General features: G+C 39.8%; 1 protein-coding gene across 1 annotated transcript in view; it reads left to right on the top strand.

The window, feature by feature from the left end:
- The window catches only part of LOC145998449 (alkaline phosphatase, tissue-nonspecific isozyme-like), a 78,475-nt gene that overhangs the window by 36,720 nt on the left and 16,271 nt on the right, over window positions 1-25,484 (top strand). The window contains exons 3-5 of the mRNA XM_083134861.1: window positions 12,362-12,540; window positions 20,008-20,215; window positions 21,158-21,298. Of these exons, the coding sequence (XP_082990987.1) occupies window positions 12,362-12,540; window positions 20,008-20,215; window positions 21,158-21,298 (528 nt within the window). The remainder of the gene's footprint in view (window positions 1-12,361; window positions 12,541-20,007; window positions 20,216-21,157; window positions 21,299-25,484) is intronic.

Here is a 25,484-nt window from a genome sequence, read left to right as displayed (position 1 = left end):
GTAATTGAGAAAGTGTCCGTAACTGTACTTGTCCTTTCGTGTGTTTCAATTAATCATTACTTATCCTCATCGTCGTGATTAGCTTCAAGAAGCACAAAAGCGACGTTAAATAATCTAATACAAGTAGTATTAGTCTCATTGTATTTTATAAGGTTTATTATTGTTCATTTTAGTAGTCTAGTATATTCCCCCATTGGAACACCCAATTTTTCTCTTAAGAACTTTTCCGAGCACACTCATCTCCATTTAATGATGATATCAAGTTTCACACCCATAAAAACCGTAAAGTTATTGTTTCAACTTTCAGAATTATTAACATGAAACGAAAAGAAGAAAGGTTTCCGAAAAGAAAAACGCCGCAAGCTAAAATTGCAGACACTTTAAAGTTCGGTTGCGGCAGCTGGGTCGTTTGAAGCCCACATCCTCTTTAACAATCGATGCAATTAGCAATGCGAACAGAGCTTTCACAGATTGGTCAGCTGTGGTTTCCTCTTCCTTCGTGTGGGGACAATAAAACACTCATTTAAACCTGTGCTGTGGTTAAAAAAACAATCTACCTGAATAATACATTTTTTTTTACATATGAGAAGAAATTTCGTACAGCATCGCAAGGGAAGATTATCGTTTTTTAAAAAAAATATCAAGCTTGTTTAAGCCGTTCTACATACGCGCGAGTGTTTATATTCATGAGAGAAACAGTGCGTTGGTCCAGAGGGTTTCTTGTTCGAAGTTGAAGAAAAATGAGGAAATACCGTAATGTTCGTACACTGGAATAGGTTTTTGCTGCAACTCTGCTTCAAAGAAAAACTTGCACACAAATTTTGATAAAAAAAAAAAATTGAAGCTTTATCTGTACAAGGGCCTCAAAATAATACAAAAAAGGGAAGGTACAAACAAGAACCATTACAGACTAACATGCAATGTTAATTGGTCATTATCCATGTTTCTGCTACTTATGCCTGACACTGCGTATTGAGAGAATAGATGATTTCTTTATTTTACTTCAATTTTCTCCCACTTCTGTCTAATCGTGAAGATGAGGATGGTGAAATTCACGAAGAGACACTCGAAAATAACACCCATGTCCAGGCCGGAATTCGAACGCGGGACCCCTGACGTCGTGCAAACCACTCCACCGTGGAGGTCGGTAGATGCTTTATCGGTTATTCTACCGGGTGATCCGTTTGAGATGTCAGAAAAGTAAACCGTTATACACAAGAGGTTAATGTACGTATCTCCGAGCTTGTTGTAATATAAGCAGAAAGGATGTAAGTTTCGAATTCAGCCACATGGCGGCGCTAATGTGCATGGTAACAAAGGTGGTGATCAAGGCACAACAGCACACACAGTATGTACGGTATGCGAAATTTTCGAGTATTCCATGCATGCTACTGCCGCCACGCAGCTGAAGTATGAGGAGCGCTCAAAAAGTAATGCCCCACATTTTTTTTCTCATTACTGGTTCAAGATATCGAAGTGACCTGTTCCTCAGTCCGACTGTGATGCTTCCTTAGTTTGTGTGCAGAGTTTCACGTTCGACCGATAGGCGGTAGCAGTGTAGCGGTGAGTAAAGATGGCGGGTCTGTGTGACACTCGTTACAAACAGAGAGCGGTAATTGAATTCTTGGTGGCCGAGAACGAAAGTGTGGTGAATATTCACAAACGGGTTGTGGACACACCATTACGAACCAGAGACAAAGAAACAATCGATGGAGTGGCACCACACACAATCACCAAGAAAGAAGTAGTTCAAATCAACAGCCTCTGCCGGTAAAGTGATGATCACAGTGTTCTGGGACATGTTTGGGGTCGTTCGTGTTGATGTTTTGGCCCAAGGTGAAACAGTAAATTCTGACAGGTACATCAACACGTTCGAGCAACTGAAGAAACGCCACAGGAGAGTGAGACCAGACAGAAATGTGAAGGATGTGTTGCTTTTGCATGCAAAACCACACACGAGCCTGAAAACCACCGAGGCAATCGTCAGATAAAACTCTGTATTCCCCCATCCTCCTTACAGCCCTGATCTCGCTCCTTCCGACTTCTATGTCTTCGGGCCAATGAAGGATGCACTGAAATTTGAGAACATTGAGAGTGCGGTTTGTGTTGCTAAAACATGGTTGAAGAAACAGCCCGCAAGCTGGTACAGGGATGGCATACAAGCCCTTGTTCCAAGGTGGCGTAAGGCCGTAGCAGTGAAGGGAGATTATGTTGAAAAAGAACATGTATAGAGGCCTATAACAATATTCTGTAGCAATATCATTAACGTCAATTAAATATTAGCTAAGAAAAAAATGTGGGGCATTACTTTTTGAGCGCTCCTCGTAAGTAAACCTCCACTCATTCGAAACTTACATCCTCTCTGCTTATATTACAACAAACTGCTCACACACACGTACATTAACCTCTTGTGTATAAAGGTTTACTTTTCTGACATCTCGAACGGATCATCCGGTATTTTGTTATTAACTTGTACACATGCACACCTCGTGGAAGAAAAACCGTTAAAAGTTAGGGATAAATTGTAGTCATAGTGTTTATGTTGTGTGGGCTCTCACATAAACCTAGTTTTTTTTAAAAAAAAATGGAAATTATGAAACCATTTATTCTTTGCTTTAAATAATAGAATCTGAAAACATAAACTGGTTCCTGTATTTTACATTCATTCCTATCGATTTAATGCATTTCTATTTAGTTATTCTGTTCGAATACCAACTAAATGATTTTTATTTCTGTTATTTAGAATAAAATGAACAAGCGTTCTGCTTTTCTGTAAATATTACTTGAAATTGATTGATCGAAATAACATTTTGGAGTGCATCAACTCCTGGGCTATTGAACCTGTCATATTATTCGGGGCTGAGCTCCTTACCGTAACTAAAAGGCAAACTATTCGAGATCGGGTTTGGATGGGTATGGGAAGAAGAGCATGTAGACCGAGGCACACTTGAACTCGTTAAACAACGACTAGGAGATATAGATCGACAAGAAATAATGATGGAGAGTGCAACGAAAATATCACTAGACCTACATAAAAAGGGACATCCGGGAATGGGGACAAGCAATTTATATGAAGAAAGTAAACAGGAAAGCAAGAGAGAGTGTAGTATGGTTGAGTTGGGGGGTGGAGACACAGTACGGTGAAAGAGAGGGAGGGACATATGATTATATAATATGTAAGGGGAATGATGGTACGGATCACCTGTTTGCATGTCCGGGAACGCGCTCCCTGCAGGACAAATGGCTGGAGGGTTTGGAAAAGGAAGGAGCACTTAAATTAGTTGCGGAACAGAGTGCAGCAAGTGTGGAAAAGTTGGAGAAAGTAGGAGTGTTTTTGGTGAAAGTGAAGGAAAAGAAAAGTGAGGCGAGGAAGAAGGAAGGAAGAATAGAAGAAGAACGAGTGGAGTGAATGTGGTGGTAGGAGAGGGGGAAAATATGTACATAGGGGAAAGACAAACTAAGAGACAGCATAAGAGATAAATTCAATGTAATATATATTGTAATATATATATATATATATATATTACATTGAATTATATATACAGGGTGGCTCAATATGTCACTTAACACCCTCAGTACAAGGCCACTGCGGCATGGAATTTGAAATTGGCGATGACCAATCATTGCCTGGCCAAGGGGGAACCACATTGACGCCACCCACACGGTCGGCGGCCATCTTGATGTCCGCCATCTTGAATTCAACTTCAGAATTTTAAATGGGAAGGGGGTCGTGCGACATATCAAAATGGGCTAGAATTTCACGAGAAATGCAATGGTGAAGGTTTTTGCGACGTATCTTTAACCAGTAAAAAGTTATGACTGAATTCTTGTACCAATTAGCTCCTTTTCGAGGTGTTAGAAAAATGCCTTAAAATTTGTTTAGCGCATCGGTAATGCATCTAGATCAAAGTGACGTCTAGGGAGAGACGTTCGCATGCCATTGCACAGGATTTTAATCGGATACATACACGAAGAGCTGCTCATTATGAATGGTTGTCGCGAACAATTTACAGTGTGACGCTTCCATTGAATTAAAGTCCTTCACAGTGACAAGGCTAATGTTTATGTTCAGAAGGAAGTTCATAAACAGAATATGCGACTCTTGTCATCTGATAACTAACTTTGGACAGAAACTGCCTCACAACGTTCCCATAGTGTTCTGGTATTCCTCCCTATTGAAAAAACTCTGTAAAAAGTACCTTCTTCCTGAAGGAAGGATGAAAAAAACTGTTTATTTAACAAATCCAAGTAGCCCTAAGCATTTAAGGTTCCGTTGATGGAAAATTGACTAACCAATCGTGTTCCACACAGCACGCCACACCATTACCTTACCAGCACTAACCATTCAGCTTTGATCTGTCAAAAATGGGTTATCAGATAAAAAGCATCGAATATTCTGTTTATAAACTTCCTTCTGAACATAAACATTAGCCTTGTCACTGTGAAGGACTTTTAATTCAATGGATGCGTCACACTGGTAATTCTTCGCGACAACCATTCATAATGAGCAGCTCTTCATCGATGTATCCGATTAAAATAATGTGCAATGGCATGCGAACGTCTCTCCCTAGACGTCACTTTGATCTCGATGCATTACCGATGCGCTAAACATTTTTTAAGGCATTTTTCTAACACCTCGAAAAGGAGCTAATTGGTACAAGAATTCAGTCATAACTTTTTACTGGTTAAAGATACGTCAAAAAAACCTTCACCATTGCATTTCTCGTGAAATGCTAGCCCATTTTGATATGTCGCACGACCCCCTTCCCATTTAAAATTCTGAAGTTGAATTCAAGATGGCGGACATCAAGATGGCCGCCGACCGTGTGAGTGGCGTCAATGTGGTTCCCCCTTGGCCAGGCAATGATTGGTCATCGCCAATTTCAAATTCCATGCCGCAGTGGCCTTGTACTGAGGGTGTTAAGTGACTTATTGAGCCACCCTGTATATATATATATCTGTATATATATATATATATATATATATATGTATTGTAGAAGAAAAATTCAAATATGATGTAGTGCGTACCGCCTATGGCTTGCACATGAAAGGAATGAATCTAACTCTAAGTCCGTACCGTAACTAAAATCAACACTTGTTTCCCAGAACTACAATCTCCTTACAAAATTATGTTAAAAGCTGAGGCTGTATAGGGGCACTCAGCACATGTATGGACAAAACGCAGCACAACACAATCCCTACAGAGAATTATAGTGGACTTAGGTCCAGACACCAGATCCTCGTTGGCCTATGAGACGTGTTACTTGAACGATGCCAATTTCCAAGGGAGTCGATGGACCGATTCGACTCCCCCACTCCACCCCTTCCATGCGCCCATGCTCCCATCGTTCTCTTTCTCAGTGAATCCAGCCTTGATATATTTATGTATATCCATCCACCTTGCGTATTGACGCTGCACTTAATAAATGCATATTTTATGCTATTCTATTCAGAGAGGAAGGAAGCGCCTTGAGACCCCATCCTGTGCAAATAACCTTCAGTCGAAGGCAAATATTCAGACGTAGCATTAAATCTGAATGTTTTGTCGCTCAGGAGCGAAGCGTCTTCTTGTCGATATCTTTTCATGGATATCAATTTCTCAGATGAGCCCACGTTTTAGTTGAAATGTGTTTGTTTCTAATTGTGGTTAATTCACGAAGCTTTTCAACCCATCTAGCTTAATGGTGAGGTTGATGAAGAATGGTGAACTGATTAAATATAGAGTCACTCGGGAAAATACGCTCGCAATGTGAAGGATGTCTAATGAAAGCTACATATTTTGTTATTGTTACCTATAAGTTTCATTACTGTAAGTCTTATAGCAAGATATCCAGAGAGAAATAAAAAGATGAACGTCAATTTGGTCAAATCACCCCGTGTTCAGGGTAAAATGCCCACCCATCAGGTAAAATGCCCAATACAAGAAAATTGTTGTAATAAAGGAAAATAATACACAGCAATAACCGGAAGATTATTAACGTTTATTTTGTAAACATAACGTCATTTGTACAGACAAGCATAGCGTTTCAAACATCATTTATTTTGAATTTACCATAGCCTCTTTTACTGTTTACATTTGTGAGAAATTGCATTGCACTTTGCACACATGGACGTGAATTTGATACATATTTCATGCATCCACATACTACAACGAATACACTGGATCCAGTCACATTGTGGTCCTTTCTTATCATAATGCCCATAATGCCATAATGAAATGCCCATGGGCATATTGCACTTAATTTCTGTGGACATATCACCCCACAGCTACAAGCAGAAAATTGAATCACTGGGTTGGCAACTCTGAGTACCATGCGGCAGTTTCACTCTGCCGATATGTTTCCCCTCACTCTTGATCTTTACACCAAATATAATTCAGTTTCTTTCTCTCTTGGGAATATTATTGCACACTGTCGATACAGCAACGCCCAAAATATTATTGCATCAAAAATTGTCATCTTACCTCATGAAATTAACCCTGGATGGCTTCAGATTCTTCTCACAAGCTCCAAACGTGCTGCCTCGTCTCACCACGGAGGGCGGTTTCAAACAAGAGTCGCAGAGTTGCCATAACATTAACGTTGCGCGAGATACGAGGGGGTGGGCATTTAACCCCGTTGGGCATATTCCCCCGAGTGATTCTATGAAGGGACCAACAGATTGAAATGTCGATGCGTAAACTAGGATAGAGCCGACTTTCGTGCCGGAGTGGCAGAAAAGCGAAGTAAAATAACCTAATTCAAACCTAGGATAGGTAGGCCTGTTGGATTCGTAGAGTGGGATACAATAGTCATGGACATTTTCCCGAGCAATATTTTTGCATCCCACTATACCGTTAAGCTAAAAAAAAATAGGATCGAAAAATTGTTAAGTAAAAATGAAAATAATATATCCATCCACTCCTCATGTGGGTTATTTTTCACAACGAAGTGCTGCTTCTATTCTATCCTAGGGAAGTGTTATTATACCACTTGGCACACACAGGAGATGGAATGTAGGCTCGATCAGAACTCGAAGAAAATAGCTCCACAAAAGTCAAGTTGTTTTGACAAAGTTCAGATTAAGAGTTTTTTAGGAGACAGTGTGTATCTGTGATAGGTTTAACTCTAATTTATGTAAACAAGAGGTTCTGGGTTCGATACCGATGGAGGCACAGTGGTTCTTCTCCAACTTTAAACTGTAAGTCAATTACCGATTAGCCTATCAAGTATAGGGTGGACTTTAAAAAATGTTCACAAACATTCAGTTAGAAAGGCAGTGAAGTATGATTTGCCTGAAAATACTGCAGCAACTCTATTTTAAGTTCCAAGTGACCATTCTCTAATATGGCTTCGTACTTTCAAATTTTGACAAGGTTAATTTGCTCTGAACCAAAGATTTGAAATCATGAACGTAGTTTGGGAGGAAAATTGCCTGACCTTCGAACTCTTGTTTACGTTCCTAAGGGTCCGTAAATCCAAGAGAGGAAGTCTGAACACAATATTTGCTATATGTAATAGGAAAGCTTTTGGCATTGCGCTAAGCAGAATGAAGTGTATATTTACAAGGTTTTTACGATATATATACAGGGTGACTGGTAATTAGATGTATTCCCTTAAAGGGGTTAAAGTAGAGACAATTTGCAATAAATTTGACCATATGATACCCCGTCCGAAAATTAGTAGTTTTCGAGATAATCGAGTTTCAATTGTTTTTTTAAAAAATGACAATTTTCCACATAAAAAGATGAATTGAGAAAAAACTGCTCATTGTATGGAACTTATTTCACCGTTTTCTGATAGCTTACAAATAAGTGGTTCGCTGAAAAGAAACCTTTTCCCAAATAACAATCACATGTAAGTAACGGGTGGGTCTAAACTTACAAGTGATGACAAAAAATGCACTCTTAGTTTACTTGGCAACATATTAATAACAAAAATGGTATGACACGAAGCGTACAAATTACGTAAATTACTTCCTTGTGACATCTGCTATCCAACAAGGTACAAATGTTGCTAACATACATATTTGTGTACAAGAAATAATACTTCATTCATCTTCACGTGAATGGAATCAATGAACAATACAATTAAAGAACATTACACATCTTGCTCAAAGTGGGCACCTCCGTTACGAATGCAGGCACGCAGCTTTTTACGGACATTTGTTCTCTTAACTCGTGATGTGATGGTGTCCTTGGTGTGTTGACCAGCTGTTAAGATCCTCTCCCTGAGCTCTTCTTGCGAGTTTACCGGTGTCTTGTCATGTGGCTCCAAATTTAAAAGTGGCAAGGCGTCAAATCGATCGGGGGATCGAGCTGGGCAGTCATCATGCTGATAAATAATGTCACGTCTTGTAGCTAGAGGCACATCCTCCAACAACATTGCCAACCCGTTCCTCAAAAAATGTTCATAAGTAATGTAATTTAAGATTTTGGGCAGGAAAAATGGCTCGATCAAATGATTGTTGATGACTCCCATCCATACTTCTGCCTGGGCGTGCGACAGTGGCTGGATGAAAATTACCCAAAAAATGGATTGGCCGAGGCGGCCCGATTCCCTGGCCGGCTCGATCCCCCGATTTGAAGCCTTGCAGACTTCTACATTTGGGGCCACATGACAAGACACCGGTAAACTCGCAAGAAGAGCTCAGGGAGAGAATCTTAACAGCTGGTCAACACACCAAGGACACCATCACATCACGAGTTAAGAGAACAAATGTCCGTAAAAAGCTGCGTGCCTGCAAGATGTGTAATGTTCTTTAATTGTATTGTTCATTGATTCCATTCACGTGAAGATGAATGAAGTATTATTTCTTGTACACAAATATGTATGTTAGCAACATTTGTACCTTGTTGGATAGCAGATGTCACAAGGAAGTAATTTACGTAATTGTACGCTTCGTGTCATACCATTTTTGTTATTAATATGTTGCCAAGTAAACTAAGAGTGCATTTTTTTTTGTCATCACTTGTAAGTTTAGACCCACCCGTTACTTACATGTGATTGTTATTTGGGAAAAAGGTTTCTTTTCAACGAACCACTTATTTGTAAGCTATCAGAAAACGGTGAAATAAGTTCCATACAATGAGCAGTTTTTTCTCAATTCATCTTTTTATGTGGAAAATTGTCATTTTTTTAAAAAAACAATTGAAACTCGATTATCTCGAAAACTACTAATTTTCGGACGGGGTATCATATGGTCAAATTTATTGCAAATTGTCTCTACTTTAACCCCTTTCAGGGAATACATCTAATTACCAGTCACCCTGTATACGAGATAGAATATCGAGTAAAAGATTAGAACGTAACAATATAGTGTTTATTACATTCATAGTTCCTCTTTCGCATGAATGAAAAACCAAATTAACATAATTTAATATGCTTTCAGCGCAGTGATCTGGTGTATGGAGAGATCTCCATAGCAACAATATTGTTTTTGTAGGGGGCATGACTACGTAATTACACGATGGTTTGATATGCAAATGAGTATGGATTTCAAGCCTCACTTAATGGTTATTTGGGCCTTGAAATTACTAAATTGATTACCCATCACAGTGCAGTAATGAGAGTACACTGGTCAATACAAGGATTACCCCTCCACACACGCGTGTGTGTGTCAATGGCGACCCCAGGCGTTCTGCATCTACTAGATTTGAGCGTATTTTGATGTGTAAGTAATCTAAACAAGGAATAAGAAGTTTAAATATTGGAGTAAAAATTATACAAATTAAAATGCTACATTGAAAATGTGTTAAATTTTAGATTCAAATCTCAATGATACAGAGAATAGTGAGCCTGCTACGAAACTAGAGGTTTCAAATTCGAATCTCGTAAGGTTTCTAGTCATATTCATAATTATCTGTATACTTTCATTTTATTTATATCTCGAAATTTGGCAATTACATTTTAAAACGGTGAGCCAGCCTGATTTTTCGATAAATCAGGCCCACTCTGCCCGCCTTTGGTGCCTCCCCTGGTGTGTGTTATGATGATCTCTTTGCTCATGAATAGTGGTGCTTTGGTTCGTTTCTTGACTGCATGACCGCATGTGCATACGTAGTAGGTGAGGTTCAACTTAGAGTAGTCCTAGGATGGTACACTTTCTTAGTTATAATTATTACTAATTATTTACTATTTATAAAGACTTTTAAATTGTAACCAATTAAATTTTTATCTAAACAATTTGGATATACTTTTCAAACATAACTTCGTTAGAATTGGACTCACTTTTAATTGATTGCAACGTGCCACCACTCGTAACCCCAGGGTATGGAGATCCGATTTGGCAACACACTGCTCCGGCTGGTCAGTTGGGAGCACCAGTTCTCACCCAGGGATCGGGATTAAGACGATCCACATTCCTCCAGGAAGGAAACCACCGAATTGCGACACATGACAGTAAATAAAATTCCAAATACTTTATAATTGAAATGTCCAAAATCTTTAATCACGAATCGCGCGCGTACATACTGATTCACACATGTTATAATTATATTTTGTTGGGTCATGCACGCTCGTACGCAGTGATAAGTAACTTATTTAACACGAGAGTCCGCGCACCGCCTTCAGTTAATTGCAAGACCTTAACTGCCTACCTCAAGCGCGAGGTGGCATAACAGATTGTTCTGTCTTACAATAATACAAACTCATAACATAAAATAACACAAGAAAAACTGATAATTTATATAACACATCAATGTTAATTAGCGATAGTAAGCTAAAGTTCAGGTTGGCAACAATTAAAAATGCCAACGTGGAAGTTTTTACATCGCCAAAAACACGTAGCGTGGTTCACCCACTCCTAACATAAACAGCCAATAGGAAAACGATATTTTATTGAAAGCGAGGGAGAAATTCTTTGCTATAATATTACAATATTAAACTATATAGAAATAACTAAACTGATTTTATCAAATAATTCATATTTGCCCTTGCACATTAAAAAAAATGATTAAATAAAGAGTTAGTTTATAACGAAGACAAATTACTTCAATCTTGTACATTGTTGAACAAAAATCGATATTAAGAAGAAATGCATTTAACTTCTGCTTAAACAACAAAATTTGCGTGAAAGCCATTTGGATTTGAAGAACAATGAAAACGTTGCATATATTATTTGGGATAATTATTAGCCTATAAATTCTGAATAAATGTTGCAAATATACGCGAATAATATTATAACATAAGATAAAACGTAAATATATACATGAATTATGAAAACAATTATGTATAAATAATTTAATCCGAGTTCTTAACTTGAAAGTATACGAATAAGATAAATGCTAATATACAACTGAAATCTGCCTAACATGGCGGTCGTTACATGATTGATTGATTGAGTTGGTGTTTTAAGTCCACTTTATGCACAGTAAGGCTAATCGGGACTGGACCTACAGTTTAAAGTGGGATCCAAACCACACTGTGCCTCCACCGGGAATCGATTACAAGGCGACGACGCTACCACCGCACCATCGCGGGACTCACTTTTAAAACACCTACTTGAGTGTATGCGTGATGTTAATTTAACTTTCAAAACTTTTTCAGCCAATGTTGTGTTTTTTTTGTCAATTTCAAGATGTTGTGTATTTGATTATACAATTAGTGCAAAATGTTCACTAAGCCAATGAGAAGTGTTTGAATCAGTTGAACCATAACCTTATATACGGCTGCTACCACTTTGCACAGTTGATAACTTTGTATCATTGTGGTAATTTAACCTGTCTTTTGTAACTTTTATAGTTAATCACAACAGAGAGGATGAAAGATGATTTGATGAAGTAGATGAACACACGTTTCCCGCCAGGATACGAACCCAGACCTTTCGGAGACGAAATTGTGAGTTCAGCATTCGACCTGCTTGGATACAGATGCGGTAGGCTGCTATGGAATTGAATTGCAAGTCAATGTTATGGAGAAATAGGCTTATCGGGACAGGACCTACAATTTAAACTATGTGCTTTGATCACAAAGCGACGTCGTACCCATTGCGTTATTGGGTAAAACCACATGCTGTCATAACAATATCTAAGATTGGAGTACGAGAAAGGTTTACGTGATGCAAGATTTGTTTCGATTTGTTTGTTAGCGTCGCTTTTCTGCCACTTGTGGCCAATCACGACGATGAGGATGAGTGATGATATGATGAAATTGATGAAGGGATACTCACACAGCACACCCAAGACCAGGCTGTGATTTGAGCCCGGGACTCCTGGCGTCGTAGCTTCCTGTGCTAACCACTCCACCACGGGGGTCGGCTATAAGATGTTTTCGGACAGCCAATGTACGGTTCTTGCGAGGACCACAATGTTGATTAGCGGTAATATTTGTAAGTTTGCTATCTTGACTCTGTCACCCTTTAACACAGTCTGGTATCTTTGCAGGCAAGGCAACGGGGATAGTGACCAACACGAGGATAACGCACGCTACCCCTGCTGCCCTGTACGCACACTCTGCGAACAGGTACTGGGAGGACGACGGCAAAGTGCCCCCAACAGCCAGGAACCTGTGCAAAGACATAGCCCGGCAGCTGGTGGAGGACGAACCAGGGAAACACATTAATGTGAGTAAACCTCGAAGAGGAACGAAATGGAATTTCATGTCTTGCCTACTAAATGTGATTACAATTTCCTTTGTTTGAGTTCACTTTTATGCACAGATAGGCTCATCGGGACTGGACCTACAGTTTAAAGTGGGATCCGAACCAATATGTGCCTTCACCAGGTATCACTTGGACCTTTTGATTACAATGTAACGACGTTACAATTGCGCCATCAGTGAGGTCCCTAAAACAACTAGCAATTTACGGCAGTGTTTCAATGTTTACCATGTACTTAATATTAAACCATTACTTTACTTTTTTGTTATGAAAAACCCATATATAGCCTACGTAAAATTTGTATTGGGTATTACGTAGAAAAGCCTTTGGCAACATTAAGTTTAATCGTAGTAAACTATGTAAAATGATAATATCATTCTTGTATTCTTGGTGAAGCTGATTTTCACTCGTATTTTTGATCTTGGAAACTTAATAATCATACACCGGGCGTCCAATATTAGCCAGGACAGTCCCTTTTTTGCACCTGTGTCCCGATTTTTTAAACATAAAACCGGACGCCAAAATGTCTCTTTTTGTGACAGTAACTTATAGGTATAGAATTACTGCAACAATACACGTTCTCTACTATTACTACGAACTATGGGAGTACATAACACCATATTTTGAAGCTTATTTACACAGCATTTATTTATTTAATTTTCAAACATGAGTAATTATGACGAAACTGTTTTTCTATTCAAATGCGTACATTTTGCATTCCCGCTTTGTCCCGTTTTTCTTTAAGGAAAGTATGAAGAATGTCCCGTTTTTTTTTTAATCTGGTTGCCTTAGAATATGCTCAAATGTAACATCCCTGGATTTTTCTTTTTTATAAGGACAATTCACTTTTACTTCTGACTCTACGCTTTTTTTTTACTTTTGAACTTACTGTTCAATGCATCAGTATTTCAATGCTTCGATTGGTTGATTGATTTGGCTTATTTTACTTCGCTTTTCTGACTAACAGCAAGGATGAGTCAGGGATTCGAACCCGGAACACCTGACGTTGTAGCGCGCTGTGCTAACAACTCCTATCCTCTTCTAGAGCACAGGAACATGTGTTCTTTTGTTAGTTCTTCAGTGACTTCTTCTTCAACTTTGTGACTTCTTCAGTGTTTGCTCTTGGACCCCATTCGGGTATGGGATTAGATCGCTTTTAGGTAAAAATTCTCAAGCTTGTACGTTACATTTTTTGAATAAACATGATTTTTAACCACTTATAACTTTTGATCGTTATTTGCACGAAGCTATAGAGGGTCGCGGGGCATTGTAATTATAAATGGTGGCGGTGCGAGGTCGTTCCTGGTAGTTTCACAACTTATATGATCTGCAGCTAAGTGGAGGCGAGAGTCCATTTGCTTTAGTTAGCTTCTCCACTTCTCCCACCAGTGTTGCCACAATCCGATGACAATTTCCCCTTCCAAAAGGACAAAATTTCCCTTTCTCATCCATTTTTTCCCCTTCATCTAAGAAATTATTAAATAATAATAATTATTATTAGTAGTAGTGATAATATTTTTGTTGAGCCATGTTTCACACATGAAAATCTTTAATAATTTAATCACATGGGCTAGATGTCTCAGAATCTAGCCCTGGTCACTCCATTGCCCATTTCATGCAGAAAATTGACGTAAAATAACCGGAATAGATTATACGCCTTACACTCAAAGGAGTAGATATGAGAAGGAACAGCGAAAATGGATACGAAATTGGAACCATATACAGAGTTATTAAGTTTTTACTCGAATAGTCCAGGACACCACTAGTTCCACACTTCGCCGCTAGGAGCTCGAAATACAATATGGAGGCATCTGGAGATAGATTAAGGTAATGCGGCAATTACAAGCGGTATGGCTTCATTCGTAGAAGCTTTTGGACAATTCTTCAAACAGTTGAAGCTCTCAAGTTGCCAGATTTGTTGATTTCCGTGTGCTTTATTGAAAAGTTTCGCAGATCAGATCCACAGTCTTGTTCAACACTGATGGTCGGTCACTGAATTTCCATTTTCACAAACAACCGGTAGTCACAAATTGTTTTTTCCAATAACGAATGCTTTTCTCCATTGGTGATATTTCTGATATTTCGCCCTCGACTGTCGTCGTACTGCTGTAACAGACTTTGTTTCGTGGAAATTGTAGGGCACAGGGTGTCTTCTCTTCTCCATGTTGCCTTGTGCGCTCCTAGCGGCGAATCGAACCAGATGTGTGCCGCTAGGGACAGCATAGCACCCTTGGAAATATACTAACAGCACCAAACCTGGCGTGCCTAACCTATCCACATAGGCATATAATAGCATAAATAAGCATGCAAATTGGTTTGGCAAGTTATATTTTGTTCATTTAAGCTTTTATATGCATACTTGGATATGTTAGGCAGGTCAGGTTTGGTGCTGTTAGCACATTTCCCAAGTTGCTAATGCTGTCCCTAGCCGCTCGTGTCTGGGACTACTCGAATAAAAATGTGTGGACATAAGACACAGTGAGATGTTCTACACTCATATAATGACTCTGTATTCCAGAAATTCCGCAAAATAAAATCATGAAATCAGAGAGTTCTTTTTAATAACCCTGTATAATCTGTACTAATTCTAAGTCTGATGTCTTCAAATTTACCTTAAATTTTTATCTTTATCATTGGATTTCCCTTTTGGTTTAATTCTGTCTAAATTTCCCTTCATATGGCAACACTGCTCCTAGCAATGTTCAGCACAGGATCAGCTGCTAGCCACTCCTAACGGCCACGATACCTGTTAAGCAGTGTCCCGAGGGAACAATAGACCTGCTACCTCGCAAGGAACGATCCTGGAGGAAAGAAAAAGTTTTGGGGGAAGCTAAAACTCGTTTTCTCTTCGGTGTGGAATCATTAAAGGTTTCCCCCAACACCTACCCTCTGCTCCCGGAAGAGTGGTTGGGTGAGAGGAATATATTTCTCCGAGGAAAAATACGCGAACAAGTGGGATAACCTTAGATAGCTTTGTAAGGGATTAACATCATGGTGTGGCTGGGTTGAGCCACACTCTCCCTTGTGGAGTGGATCCTGTCGAGAGCATTTTTAAAATGCGAATCGTATAAACCGTGACACTTCAGGGAAAAAATTATCAAATGTACAGTCACCTGCAATAAAAATGGAAAAACTTCTACCACCGCCGTAGAGTTAGGCAACACACATAACGCCTTGTAGGACAGCAAGTGTATCAGGATGTAGGTCTCCCATTTTTATTGCAGCTGTGTATACACATATATTTGGTACGGTCAATAAATAACCGGATTAATGACGTGAAAAATCGAAATAAAGTGACAGAGCAATGAAACTTACGGGATATGTGGGCCAGGCTGGGGTACGCCACATGTCTACGAGACGAGTTCCAGACAGCGTCGCTAGGTGGCAGCACTGGCAGGGAAAGGAGGTTCTGTATGTGTAATTTGCTTCCAAGGCGCCAGTTGTGAGATGAGTCATGCCGTCAGTGTCAGGTACCACAAAGGAGGCTCAGCGATCCGTGATACAATTTTTGATGGTTTCCTGGAGCGCATTGTGCCAATGGACGAGATCTTGCTCACTCCATGCTGTCGCGTTTACTCTTTGGCGTATACCGGCTAAGCAAGATCTCGTTTATTGCTACAATGCGCTCCAGGAAACCGTCAAAAACTTTATCACGGATCGCTGAGCCTCCTTTGTGGTACCTGACACTGACGCCATGACTCACCTCACTGAATAACTAACTGGCGCCTTGGAGGCAAATTACACATACACAACCTACCTTTCCTGCCAGTGCTGCCACCTAGCGACGTGGTCTGGAACTCGTCTCGCAGATATGTGGCGTACCCCAGCCTGGCCTACATATCCTGTAAGTTTCATCGGTCTGTCACTTTATTTCGCTTTTTCACGTCATTAATCCGGTTATTTATTGACTGCAACCAATATTGATCATCGGAAAAAATAATACAAAGCCTACAAATTCCAGTGGGTATTTATTAGACAAATACAAACGGACTCACGTCAAACGGACACACTACTTCTCAACATATTCCCTCCCCGGTTGAAGCATTTATCCCAGCGCTACACGAGGTTCATCATGCCTTTCTCATAAAACGCGGTGTGCTGTTGTTGGAGCCCAACCCTTACGTTCTGGTCTGGCGGGTTTTGTGTGGTATGTGCTCCATCATCCAGCATACTTCCCGGAGCTTGCTCCGAGCGATTACCATCTCTTCGCTCCTTTGAAGAAGCATCTCAGAGGACACCGGTTTCAGTCGCATTATGTTGTCAAGCACGAAGCAAGGGTTGGCCTCCGACAACAGGACCCCGAGTTCAGGCATCATGAGCCTCGTGCAGCGCTGGGATACCGGTAAATGCTTCAACCGGGGAGGGACCACGTCCATAGCTAAGGGTGGCTCACTGGGTATCAGGGGGCTTTGTAAATCAAGTCCATTTTCCAAAAGTTTAACAGTGTTAAATGAAAGTAAAATACCTATATGTGTGAAGCGGGGGGGGGGGGGGCATTAAGTTACATAAAATTTAGAAATATTATACAACTACTACATTTTTTCTATATATTTTAAAACATCGGTTGAAGTGTTAATTGACTGCTACTGAAATCATCCTTTACTACACACTCCATTCTACTTCTGATGATACAGATATTTATATCATACAAGAAAAATGCACAATATTCAATCATAGTGCTTACAGTAGCCTACATTCCATTGCCGGCCGAAGCAATGAAACTCCCCTTCGTTCCCAAAACTTAGGATCTGTTCACCTTTGACGTAGATAACATCAAAATCACAGATTTTTGTCTAAATGGGAGGTCGGAACAGGGGCAGCAAAGGTACAGATAAAGAATGTAATACCTGCTGTTCATGTTCTGTGAATTTATCCTTCACCAAAGTTGTGAGCAAATTAACATGTGCTGTCTACATTTTCACTCTTCACTGCAAACAAACTATACAAAATAGTTTTACCTAATGTCAAGGCGCTGAAGGAAATGCCAGGGGGGCTTAAGACAGTTCAAGGGGGGGGGCTCAGCCTTCCTGGCCCCTGCCTGACTACGGACCTGGGAGGGACTATGTTAATAAGTAGTGTGTGAAGTGTCCTTTCACGTGAGTCCGTTTGTATTCGTCTAATAAATGCCTACTGGAATTTGTAGACTTTGTATTATTTTTTCCGATTATAATATAATAATTATCTCTAGTATATTTTGTATTCATTTTTAATAATAAAGAAGTACTACAATTTTAATCTTAGAAATGGACTAACGAAAGGAATGTTGAATTTCCCATCAATGGGTACAGAGATTTTCGCTCTGTCCGAAAGGTACAGTGGGATCCTTGAGTATTACCGTGCAAATTGTCCATGAATATTTTCATTCATTTTTCTTTTACATCCGATTTGTTTTTAAGCAAAGGATTTTTATGTATAATGGTGCAGAAGTTGTCAACAGCTTGTTTTGAGTTTTCTTTTAATTCTTAAAGCTCTTACTGGGTCAAATAAAGTGCACGAACATGGTGATGGACAATTTGCACGGTAATACTCATGGATCCCACTGTACAAAGTACAGACTTGAAGTAATGTCTTGTCGGAAGTGACGTCACCCAGTACAGTTCGAAAGCACGAAGTACAGAAGATAAAGAACGCAAGTGCACAGCTCGTAGTACAGATGGTTGCTGACTAGGTCACGTGATTTCCGCACTCGTTGTTCATTTGTTTAGAATCACGGAGGTAGAAAACCAGCAACACATGTTAAATATACGTTATGGGCCAGAAAGTTGTTGATTAAAGTTCTTCTAATGTGTGGAAATGTATGCGTTCGAGCATTTGAAAATGCTATGCGATTTCTATGGTGAAAAATAAGTGTTTAAATGGCGAGGAAAACAACGAGTACTCAGTTTTATCTACTGATCGCATTTGGCGCTGCAGTCGAAGTGCAATTCAAAAGACTTTCATTTCCAGTCCACGACTCGAAGACCGCACTGCAAGACCATACTCGGAGGATGCTCGCCTCAAGTACGGTCTTGCAGCTTCCGGACAAGGCCAGACCCTGATGACTTGAGATTTATCACAGGCAGAAGTCATACTTGATTCCGAACCGATTTGTATCAAGCGTGGGATTTGTAAGGACGATATTTCTCTGAGAAAATGAATGATTCACTATGAAGACTTTAATATTTTAGTATTCCGTTATAGTTCTCAATGTGGAGATGTGTGTGGCGATACCCCAAGCTAAAAAAAAATATGCAAAGCAGCTGCCCCATTGCTCTATGTTAAAACATAGGAGCATCCACCAGCTGTCTCCAATGCATAAGTAAACATTCAACACCAACTATCAATTCATGTTCGAATCCCGATCTAAGCATGGGTATTCTTTGTGAGTATCCCTTCATCAGTTTCATCATATAATCATTAATCCTCATTTTTATGCTTAGCTGAAAGTAGCAGAAAAGCGAAGTAAAATAAACAAAATTAATGAATCCACATATGAATTTCCACTTCGAGCACTGGCAATATGCCTTTATCTCACTAAGAAATAGTTTTCCTTTTTATATGCAAATAGATGGCATTCACTGCTATACCCCATAAGTAAAAGGATTTGGACAATCAAAACAGCCTCTGGATTAGTCAAGCACCTGATACAAGGGTGTCAGGGTGGATATAGTCGTAATTATGATAGGCTTGGAATACACCAAGTGGTTTCTTGCGCAGAGGACACACCAGGTGACCAGTGTCGCGCAGGCGCATATGTATCTACGGATGATAGTGGGTCGCTTTGTTATGTAGTGTGAAGAGAAGGGCAAGAAGGTTTTTAAAGGGTGAGCTCATGGTTGTAAGTGGCCTGGACCTAGAATTTCTCCTGTCTTCCTTTTAAAATGACAGTGTACAGGGTGTCAAAGAAGTCCCCGTACCCCTACTTGCATGTATCCTGTTGCAACCGTGTTGACAATTGGCCGGTATTTGGTTGCTTGGGAATGATTTCGTTTTCGCAGTTGGCATCCCTGCTCTGAAAGTCACATGGAACGCTCACTCAAATTCCTGTGTTAGTTGTTGCGCCATAGCTGATGTGAGTGGACTATCGTGAGTGTGTGTGTGTGGAGGGGGGGGGGTGCACGATCGACACGGGGCAAACGATGTACTGTAAGTAATGTAAAGTTTGCAACTATATTATAATGTAAATAAATATATACATTTGTTATAATAAATATGTCATGTCCCGGATTCGATACCCGTAGAGGCACATAGTGGTTCGGATCCCACTTTAAACTGTAGGTCCAGTCCCAATTAGTCTTACCTTGCATAAAGTGATCAACCAACCAAGTAAAATCCTGGGATACGGGAACTTCTCGAACACTCTGCATAAAGTGTATAAAGCGTGCTTTAAGCAAGCCAGAACTTTTTCTTCATATTGCGAGCGTGACCTGAGTAATATGTTTCTGTTTGCAGGTTCTTCTTGGTGGAGGCAGGCGCCACTGGCTCCCGCGGGAGAGCAGGGACCCCGAGTCCCAGCACGAACAGGGCCGCCGCTTGGACGGGAGGAATCTCATTGACGACTGGATCAGAGACAAAAAGAAGCGGAACCTCCAAGCGAAGTACGTGTGGAACAAAGGGCAATTCGACGAAATCAACACGAAGGAGACGGATTTTTTACTTGGTACGTATCATCTTATGAAATATCTGCTTACTTTCACCCCGTGATGTATTTACAAGTATATGCAATAGATGTTGCAAAGGTTCATCGAAATGTGTGAGGTTTTATTAGCTTATATTTGCCCGCAGTGCACCTTCAAAATTGCAACTTTTTTGTGGTCTTGACTAGAAATTGTCAGATAAACGCATTTTGGCTGGCAAGAATATCTGACTGCCTTGCTTCAGACCAAAGTTCGATTCCCGAGGTGGGTGACCTAAGGTCGTAATTCTTTTGGCCTTGTCCCTGTTTAAAGCCGCTCTGGGGCCCATTCAAATAAGGCAAACATGGGGGTATAGGCGGCTGGAGCATGGTGCTGATCACGTCAACTCCAAAAAAGGGGCCGAGATCGGAAATGTGTGGGGCCTACCTCCACATGCACCAATGTGCCTTCATGGCACTTTACGAATTATTATTATTATTATTATTATTATTATTATTATTATTATTATTATTATTACAGTTGAATTAACATCGGAAATACGAAAGTTATGGAAGCATTCATAATAGCAGTTTCTTTGGCATTCCTAATACTAAAAAGATACCAAATATTAGAAAACTAAAAATGGGTTTATTTTTTCTCTCTTCAAGATCTAATTGGGGACTAGATTTTCGTCTCAGTCCACTACTGGGTTTATACCTATACGGTTTGCATTTGGAAGAATAAAGAGATTGCATTGTAAAATTCCGCTGTATACGTACACATACTGAAATTCCTAACGCCGAAAGTGCTTCAACGAAACTTCTGGTGCAAAATGTACCAAAAGAAGATCCTCTTTACCACATAACCGCGTCGAGAACGGATGAGTTTATCATATGAAAGTTGACCTCGCTGCATTGCTTCATGTTCACCATCCGAGAAATGGAGTGAAGTCGAGTGTGTAATCTGTGCGTCTCGTCTGCTTGCAGGGCTCTTTGCGCATTCCCATCTTGACTTCGAGGCAGACAGGGACCAGAGCTCTCTTGGAGACCCGTCACTTGCAGAGATGACAACCACAGCCATCGAGATCCTTCACAACAACCCCCGTGGCTTCTTCCTCATGGTGGAAGGTTAGTGGATTCACATGCGCCCTAATCCAAACAAACACCCTAGCGGCACTCTGGCTAAGTAAAAAGGGGAAAGTATACAAATAGGAAGGGTGAAAAATTACAAGGGTGGATGAGAAATAAGCCGTTGAGACCTGTTCTATACTTAGACTAAATTTTGGATGATGAAAACCAGAAAAAATTAAAAATTTATAATCTTACATCTTTTAGGGTAACTTTTCTTCCTATCCCTGTGGGTCTGGTAACATTATTTTGTCATAATGTTAATATTTAATGTTCGGATGCAGAGTTGCATTAATGTCATAGCCATAGCAGTACAGTAAAACCTCGTTAATCCGGACTAATGGGGGATAAGTTGACCGGACTCCGTTTATAGCAACAAAACACGTTTATTATGGTGTATTTAAAGGGCCTAGGCCTAAATACACTATACAGTACAGTATAGGGGCTGTGTTCTTTTACAAACTTGTTGCTGAATGTTGTTCGACTTCAAAAATCTGTGTGTTGGCTTAAAGCAAGGCGAGTCCGTTACGAATGCGATTGTTGACTTCTAGTCACATTTAAAACCTTGCATTCTGCTTTCTTTCTTTCTTTTTTTGCCTTTCGCCTGTCCGGATTAAGCGAAGCCCGGCTTATTAACGAGGTTTAACTGTATGTAAAAAAGGGTTTAACGGGTGCAAATCCCCTCACATTGGTTTAACAAGCAATTTGTATTCATTGAATAATGGCATCAACATTTGATCAAATCAGTATGACATTTGAAACCACATTGGAAATATAACTTATAGCTTAGAGGTGGTCTACAGACATAATAAATTGTCTTTGTATCTTCAGAAATAACGGTTCAGGAATTTATTTTCTTAAGAATAAACTTTAAAATGGAAATAAATCGTATAAATTTTCAAAAAATAATAAAACTAAACATATTTTGATATATAACTTGATAAATCTAAATATAAAGTCACCTGCAATAAAAATGGTACACTTAGATCCTGAAATACACGCTTCCTTGCAAGGCGTTGTGTGTGTTGCATAACTATACGGCGATAAGTAGAATTTCATACCACCGCCGTAGAGTTAGGCAGCACACACGACGCCTTGCAGGGGAGTAAGTATTTCAGGATCTAAGTGCACCATTTTTATTGCATGTGACTGTACATATTGAAAGATAATATTGTAATTATAATTGAAGCACGACGATATGTACTTACAGAGAGATATTCATAAAGGCAATGTCTGTACCCTTTATTACGTTGAAACTGTTTAAAGACAATAATAATGTAATTATTAACCAGTTTATCATCAGTGAATTACTTCCATAATCAAGGTTATTATTAATATTGCAGGTACTTAAATATTACTATCCTTTGGCTACTGAATGTTGAACCTCTCCCATTATTTCCCTATAAATAAGTTCATACGACTTAAGTTTCGTATTAGTTTAACGTTAACGAAAGTGCTATAATAAGAGTATGACTAAATGAATTTGAATTCGAACTAAAAAATTGTTTCTTGGACTGGCCTGAAGTAAATGGCACATATATTTAAATGTATTAAATTAACTTTATAGGGGATATAAGTAGTTATAACGGCTCATCATTTTACCTACCATTAAAGGAGTGTGTAACAATGAAGAAATTCTTGGACATTCTATATTTTCCCTACGTTTAATTTCGCCAATGTTTTTATTGTATTATTCGAGCAACTACATTTGTAAATCTATTTGACGCACCAGAAACGCACCGATTGATGCATTAAATGTGTTTTTTTTTCTTCTTTGCCAAGAATCACGTTTACAGTTTGATGTATTATTGTACCGGGTGGCCAGAATTAAAGTTGCCCAACTCAGAGCCCTCTGTCGCCTGTTTGAGGCATCGTAGAACTCTTAAATTTGGTGAATCCACTATGCAGACCATGGCGAAGAGGATGGCGATAAAGAAAAGTTAAATTTTCCGCCACCAGGTTGAAATGTGGCGCTGTACTTCCATGATGGGTTGTAATAATGACGTAAACTGCTCCAATTGGTTATGGATTTGCCTTTACCTTGCAATCTTGCAATAAACAAGAGATTATTTTCTCGCAACTTCCAGCCACTAACAAATGTCTTTCTAATTAATAACTCAGCTAAATCACTTGACGTGAGTGCTGGACAAAAGTTAGGAAGTGATCACCATGCCATTCAATAAGAAAGAACGTGCATTGCTGGTGAATCTGTTATATCAGAACGATAGTGCAGCTCCACTGCGAGGTTATGGTCATGCGAAAGGACTTCGAAAGGGGCCCATGACGACGCATGGGTTAAGAAAGATGATGAAGAAATTTGAAGAGACTGGAGATCTGGGTGTTGCAGCAGGAAGGGGCCGCCGGCCGATTGCAGAAGAAGTTGTCACCGAAGTGGTTGTTGCAGTGGCGGATAGAGCCTCTTGTTCCCGATATTCTGCGACTAGTGCGTGAGCTTACGTTATTATTACAACCCATCATGGAAGTACAGCGCCGCATTTCAACCTGGTGGCGGAAAATTGAACTATTTTTTATCGCCATCCTCTTCCCCATGGTCTGTATAGTGGATCCACCAAATTTCAGAGTTCTACGATGCCTCAAACAGGCTACAGAGGACTCTGAGTTGGGTAACTTTAATTCTGGCCACCCGAATTTCTTTCCATGTCGAGTTGAACTTTAATGCATCAACCGATGTGTTTTTATGCACCTTCCTGAATTATTGTCGATGACACAAAGTTTTCATGCAAAAAAACAAAATAATAGAGCCTTTCTCAATGAGGCAAACAAAATGTACATTTAATTTCTAATCTGTCGATCACACAAATGTGTCGCGACACAGCGGTTGGGAAACGCTGCCCTAAATCATCTTGTCACACAACTACATTATCCCCTTAACGTCAATGTAATGAAGGCAACCGGCCGATATGGATTTCCGTGTAATTAATCAAAACGTACCTTGATATATTGTGACTTAATTGATGGAATATGCTGTCAATGGAGATACCCTGGGGACTACTAAAACAAATTGAGAACTTGATTTAGTGACATAGTTTGACATTTCACGCAAATCACAGGAAAGTAAACAACTAGAATGAATAGTTGTTATTGTAGTACTTTGTTTGGACAAATACCTATGGGTTGATTGATCAGGGTATCTGTTGACGTCTCGTTAGTGTATTTTTTAAGTCAGCAGAAGTGCAGAGTTTTAGTTGATTATCAAGAGATGGGATGTATGTTTTATTAGTAGGTTAGGGTAAAATATTAACACTAATTCCAGGAGAACAGTAGGTCAATTTAGGCTGTATCTACAGTTTATTGATAGATTGATTTGGTCTATTATACTTCGCTTTTCTGCCACTTTTGGCTAATCGCGAAGATGAAGATGAGTGATTATATCATGAAATTGATGAAAGGACGCTCACAATGCAAGCCATGCCTCGACCTGGATTCCAACTCGGGACCCCTGTCATGTAACTCGTTACGCTAGCCACACCGCCACGGAGCCCAGTGAAATTGATGAAGGGACACTCACAAAGAACACCTATGGCCAGACGTAGTAGCGCGCTTTGGTAACCACTCCACAGTTTAAAGTGCAATCTAAATCAGTGTCCAATGTGCCTCCGCCGAGGATTGACCCGGGACCTCTTGATTACAAAGCGATAGCGTATCCTTTACACCACCCGGAAGGCCAAAAGCTAACGAGTATCTATACAGGGTGTCCTAAAAGTAATAGTGCAAACTGACACAGGTGAAAGTACACGATAATAGAAGCAAAAAAGTCTCAGTAAACATGGGTCTGCAAACGAGCAGTTTTCGAGATACTCGCGAATGTGTGATTACAAGCCGCCACTGGCTTCATTGTTTGTAAACGTCGTCCTAGTTGGTAAAATGCTAATAATGTGTGCGAATGTGTGGTTACAAGCCGTCATTGATTGCATTTTGTAAACAGCGAATGCTTTACTCCTTGCGCGGTCCGAGCTTTGCTCTTTGTTTACAAAACAGAACATTTCCGAGAGATGGCGTTGTTATCAAACAAAACATTTCCGAGAGGTGGTACGGCTTGTACACACACATTCGCGATTATATCGAAAACGGCTCGTTTGCAGACCCATGTTTACTGAGACTTTTTTGCTTCTATTATCGTGTACTTTCACCTGCGTCAGTTTGCTCTATTACTTTTGAGACAACC

Source organism: Lepisma saccharinum, chromosome 14 (genome assembly GCF_977018435.1).
Source record: "Lepisma saccharinum chromosome 14, izLepSacc3.1, whole genome shotgun sequence".
NCBI lineage: Eukaryota > Metazoa > Arthropoda > Insecta > Zygentoma > Lepismatidae > Lepisma > Lepisma saccharinum.
The sequence above is the reverse complement of the archived record's forward strand: the minus strand, read 5'-3'. Positions and strand labels throughout refer to the sequence as shown.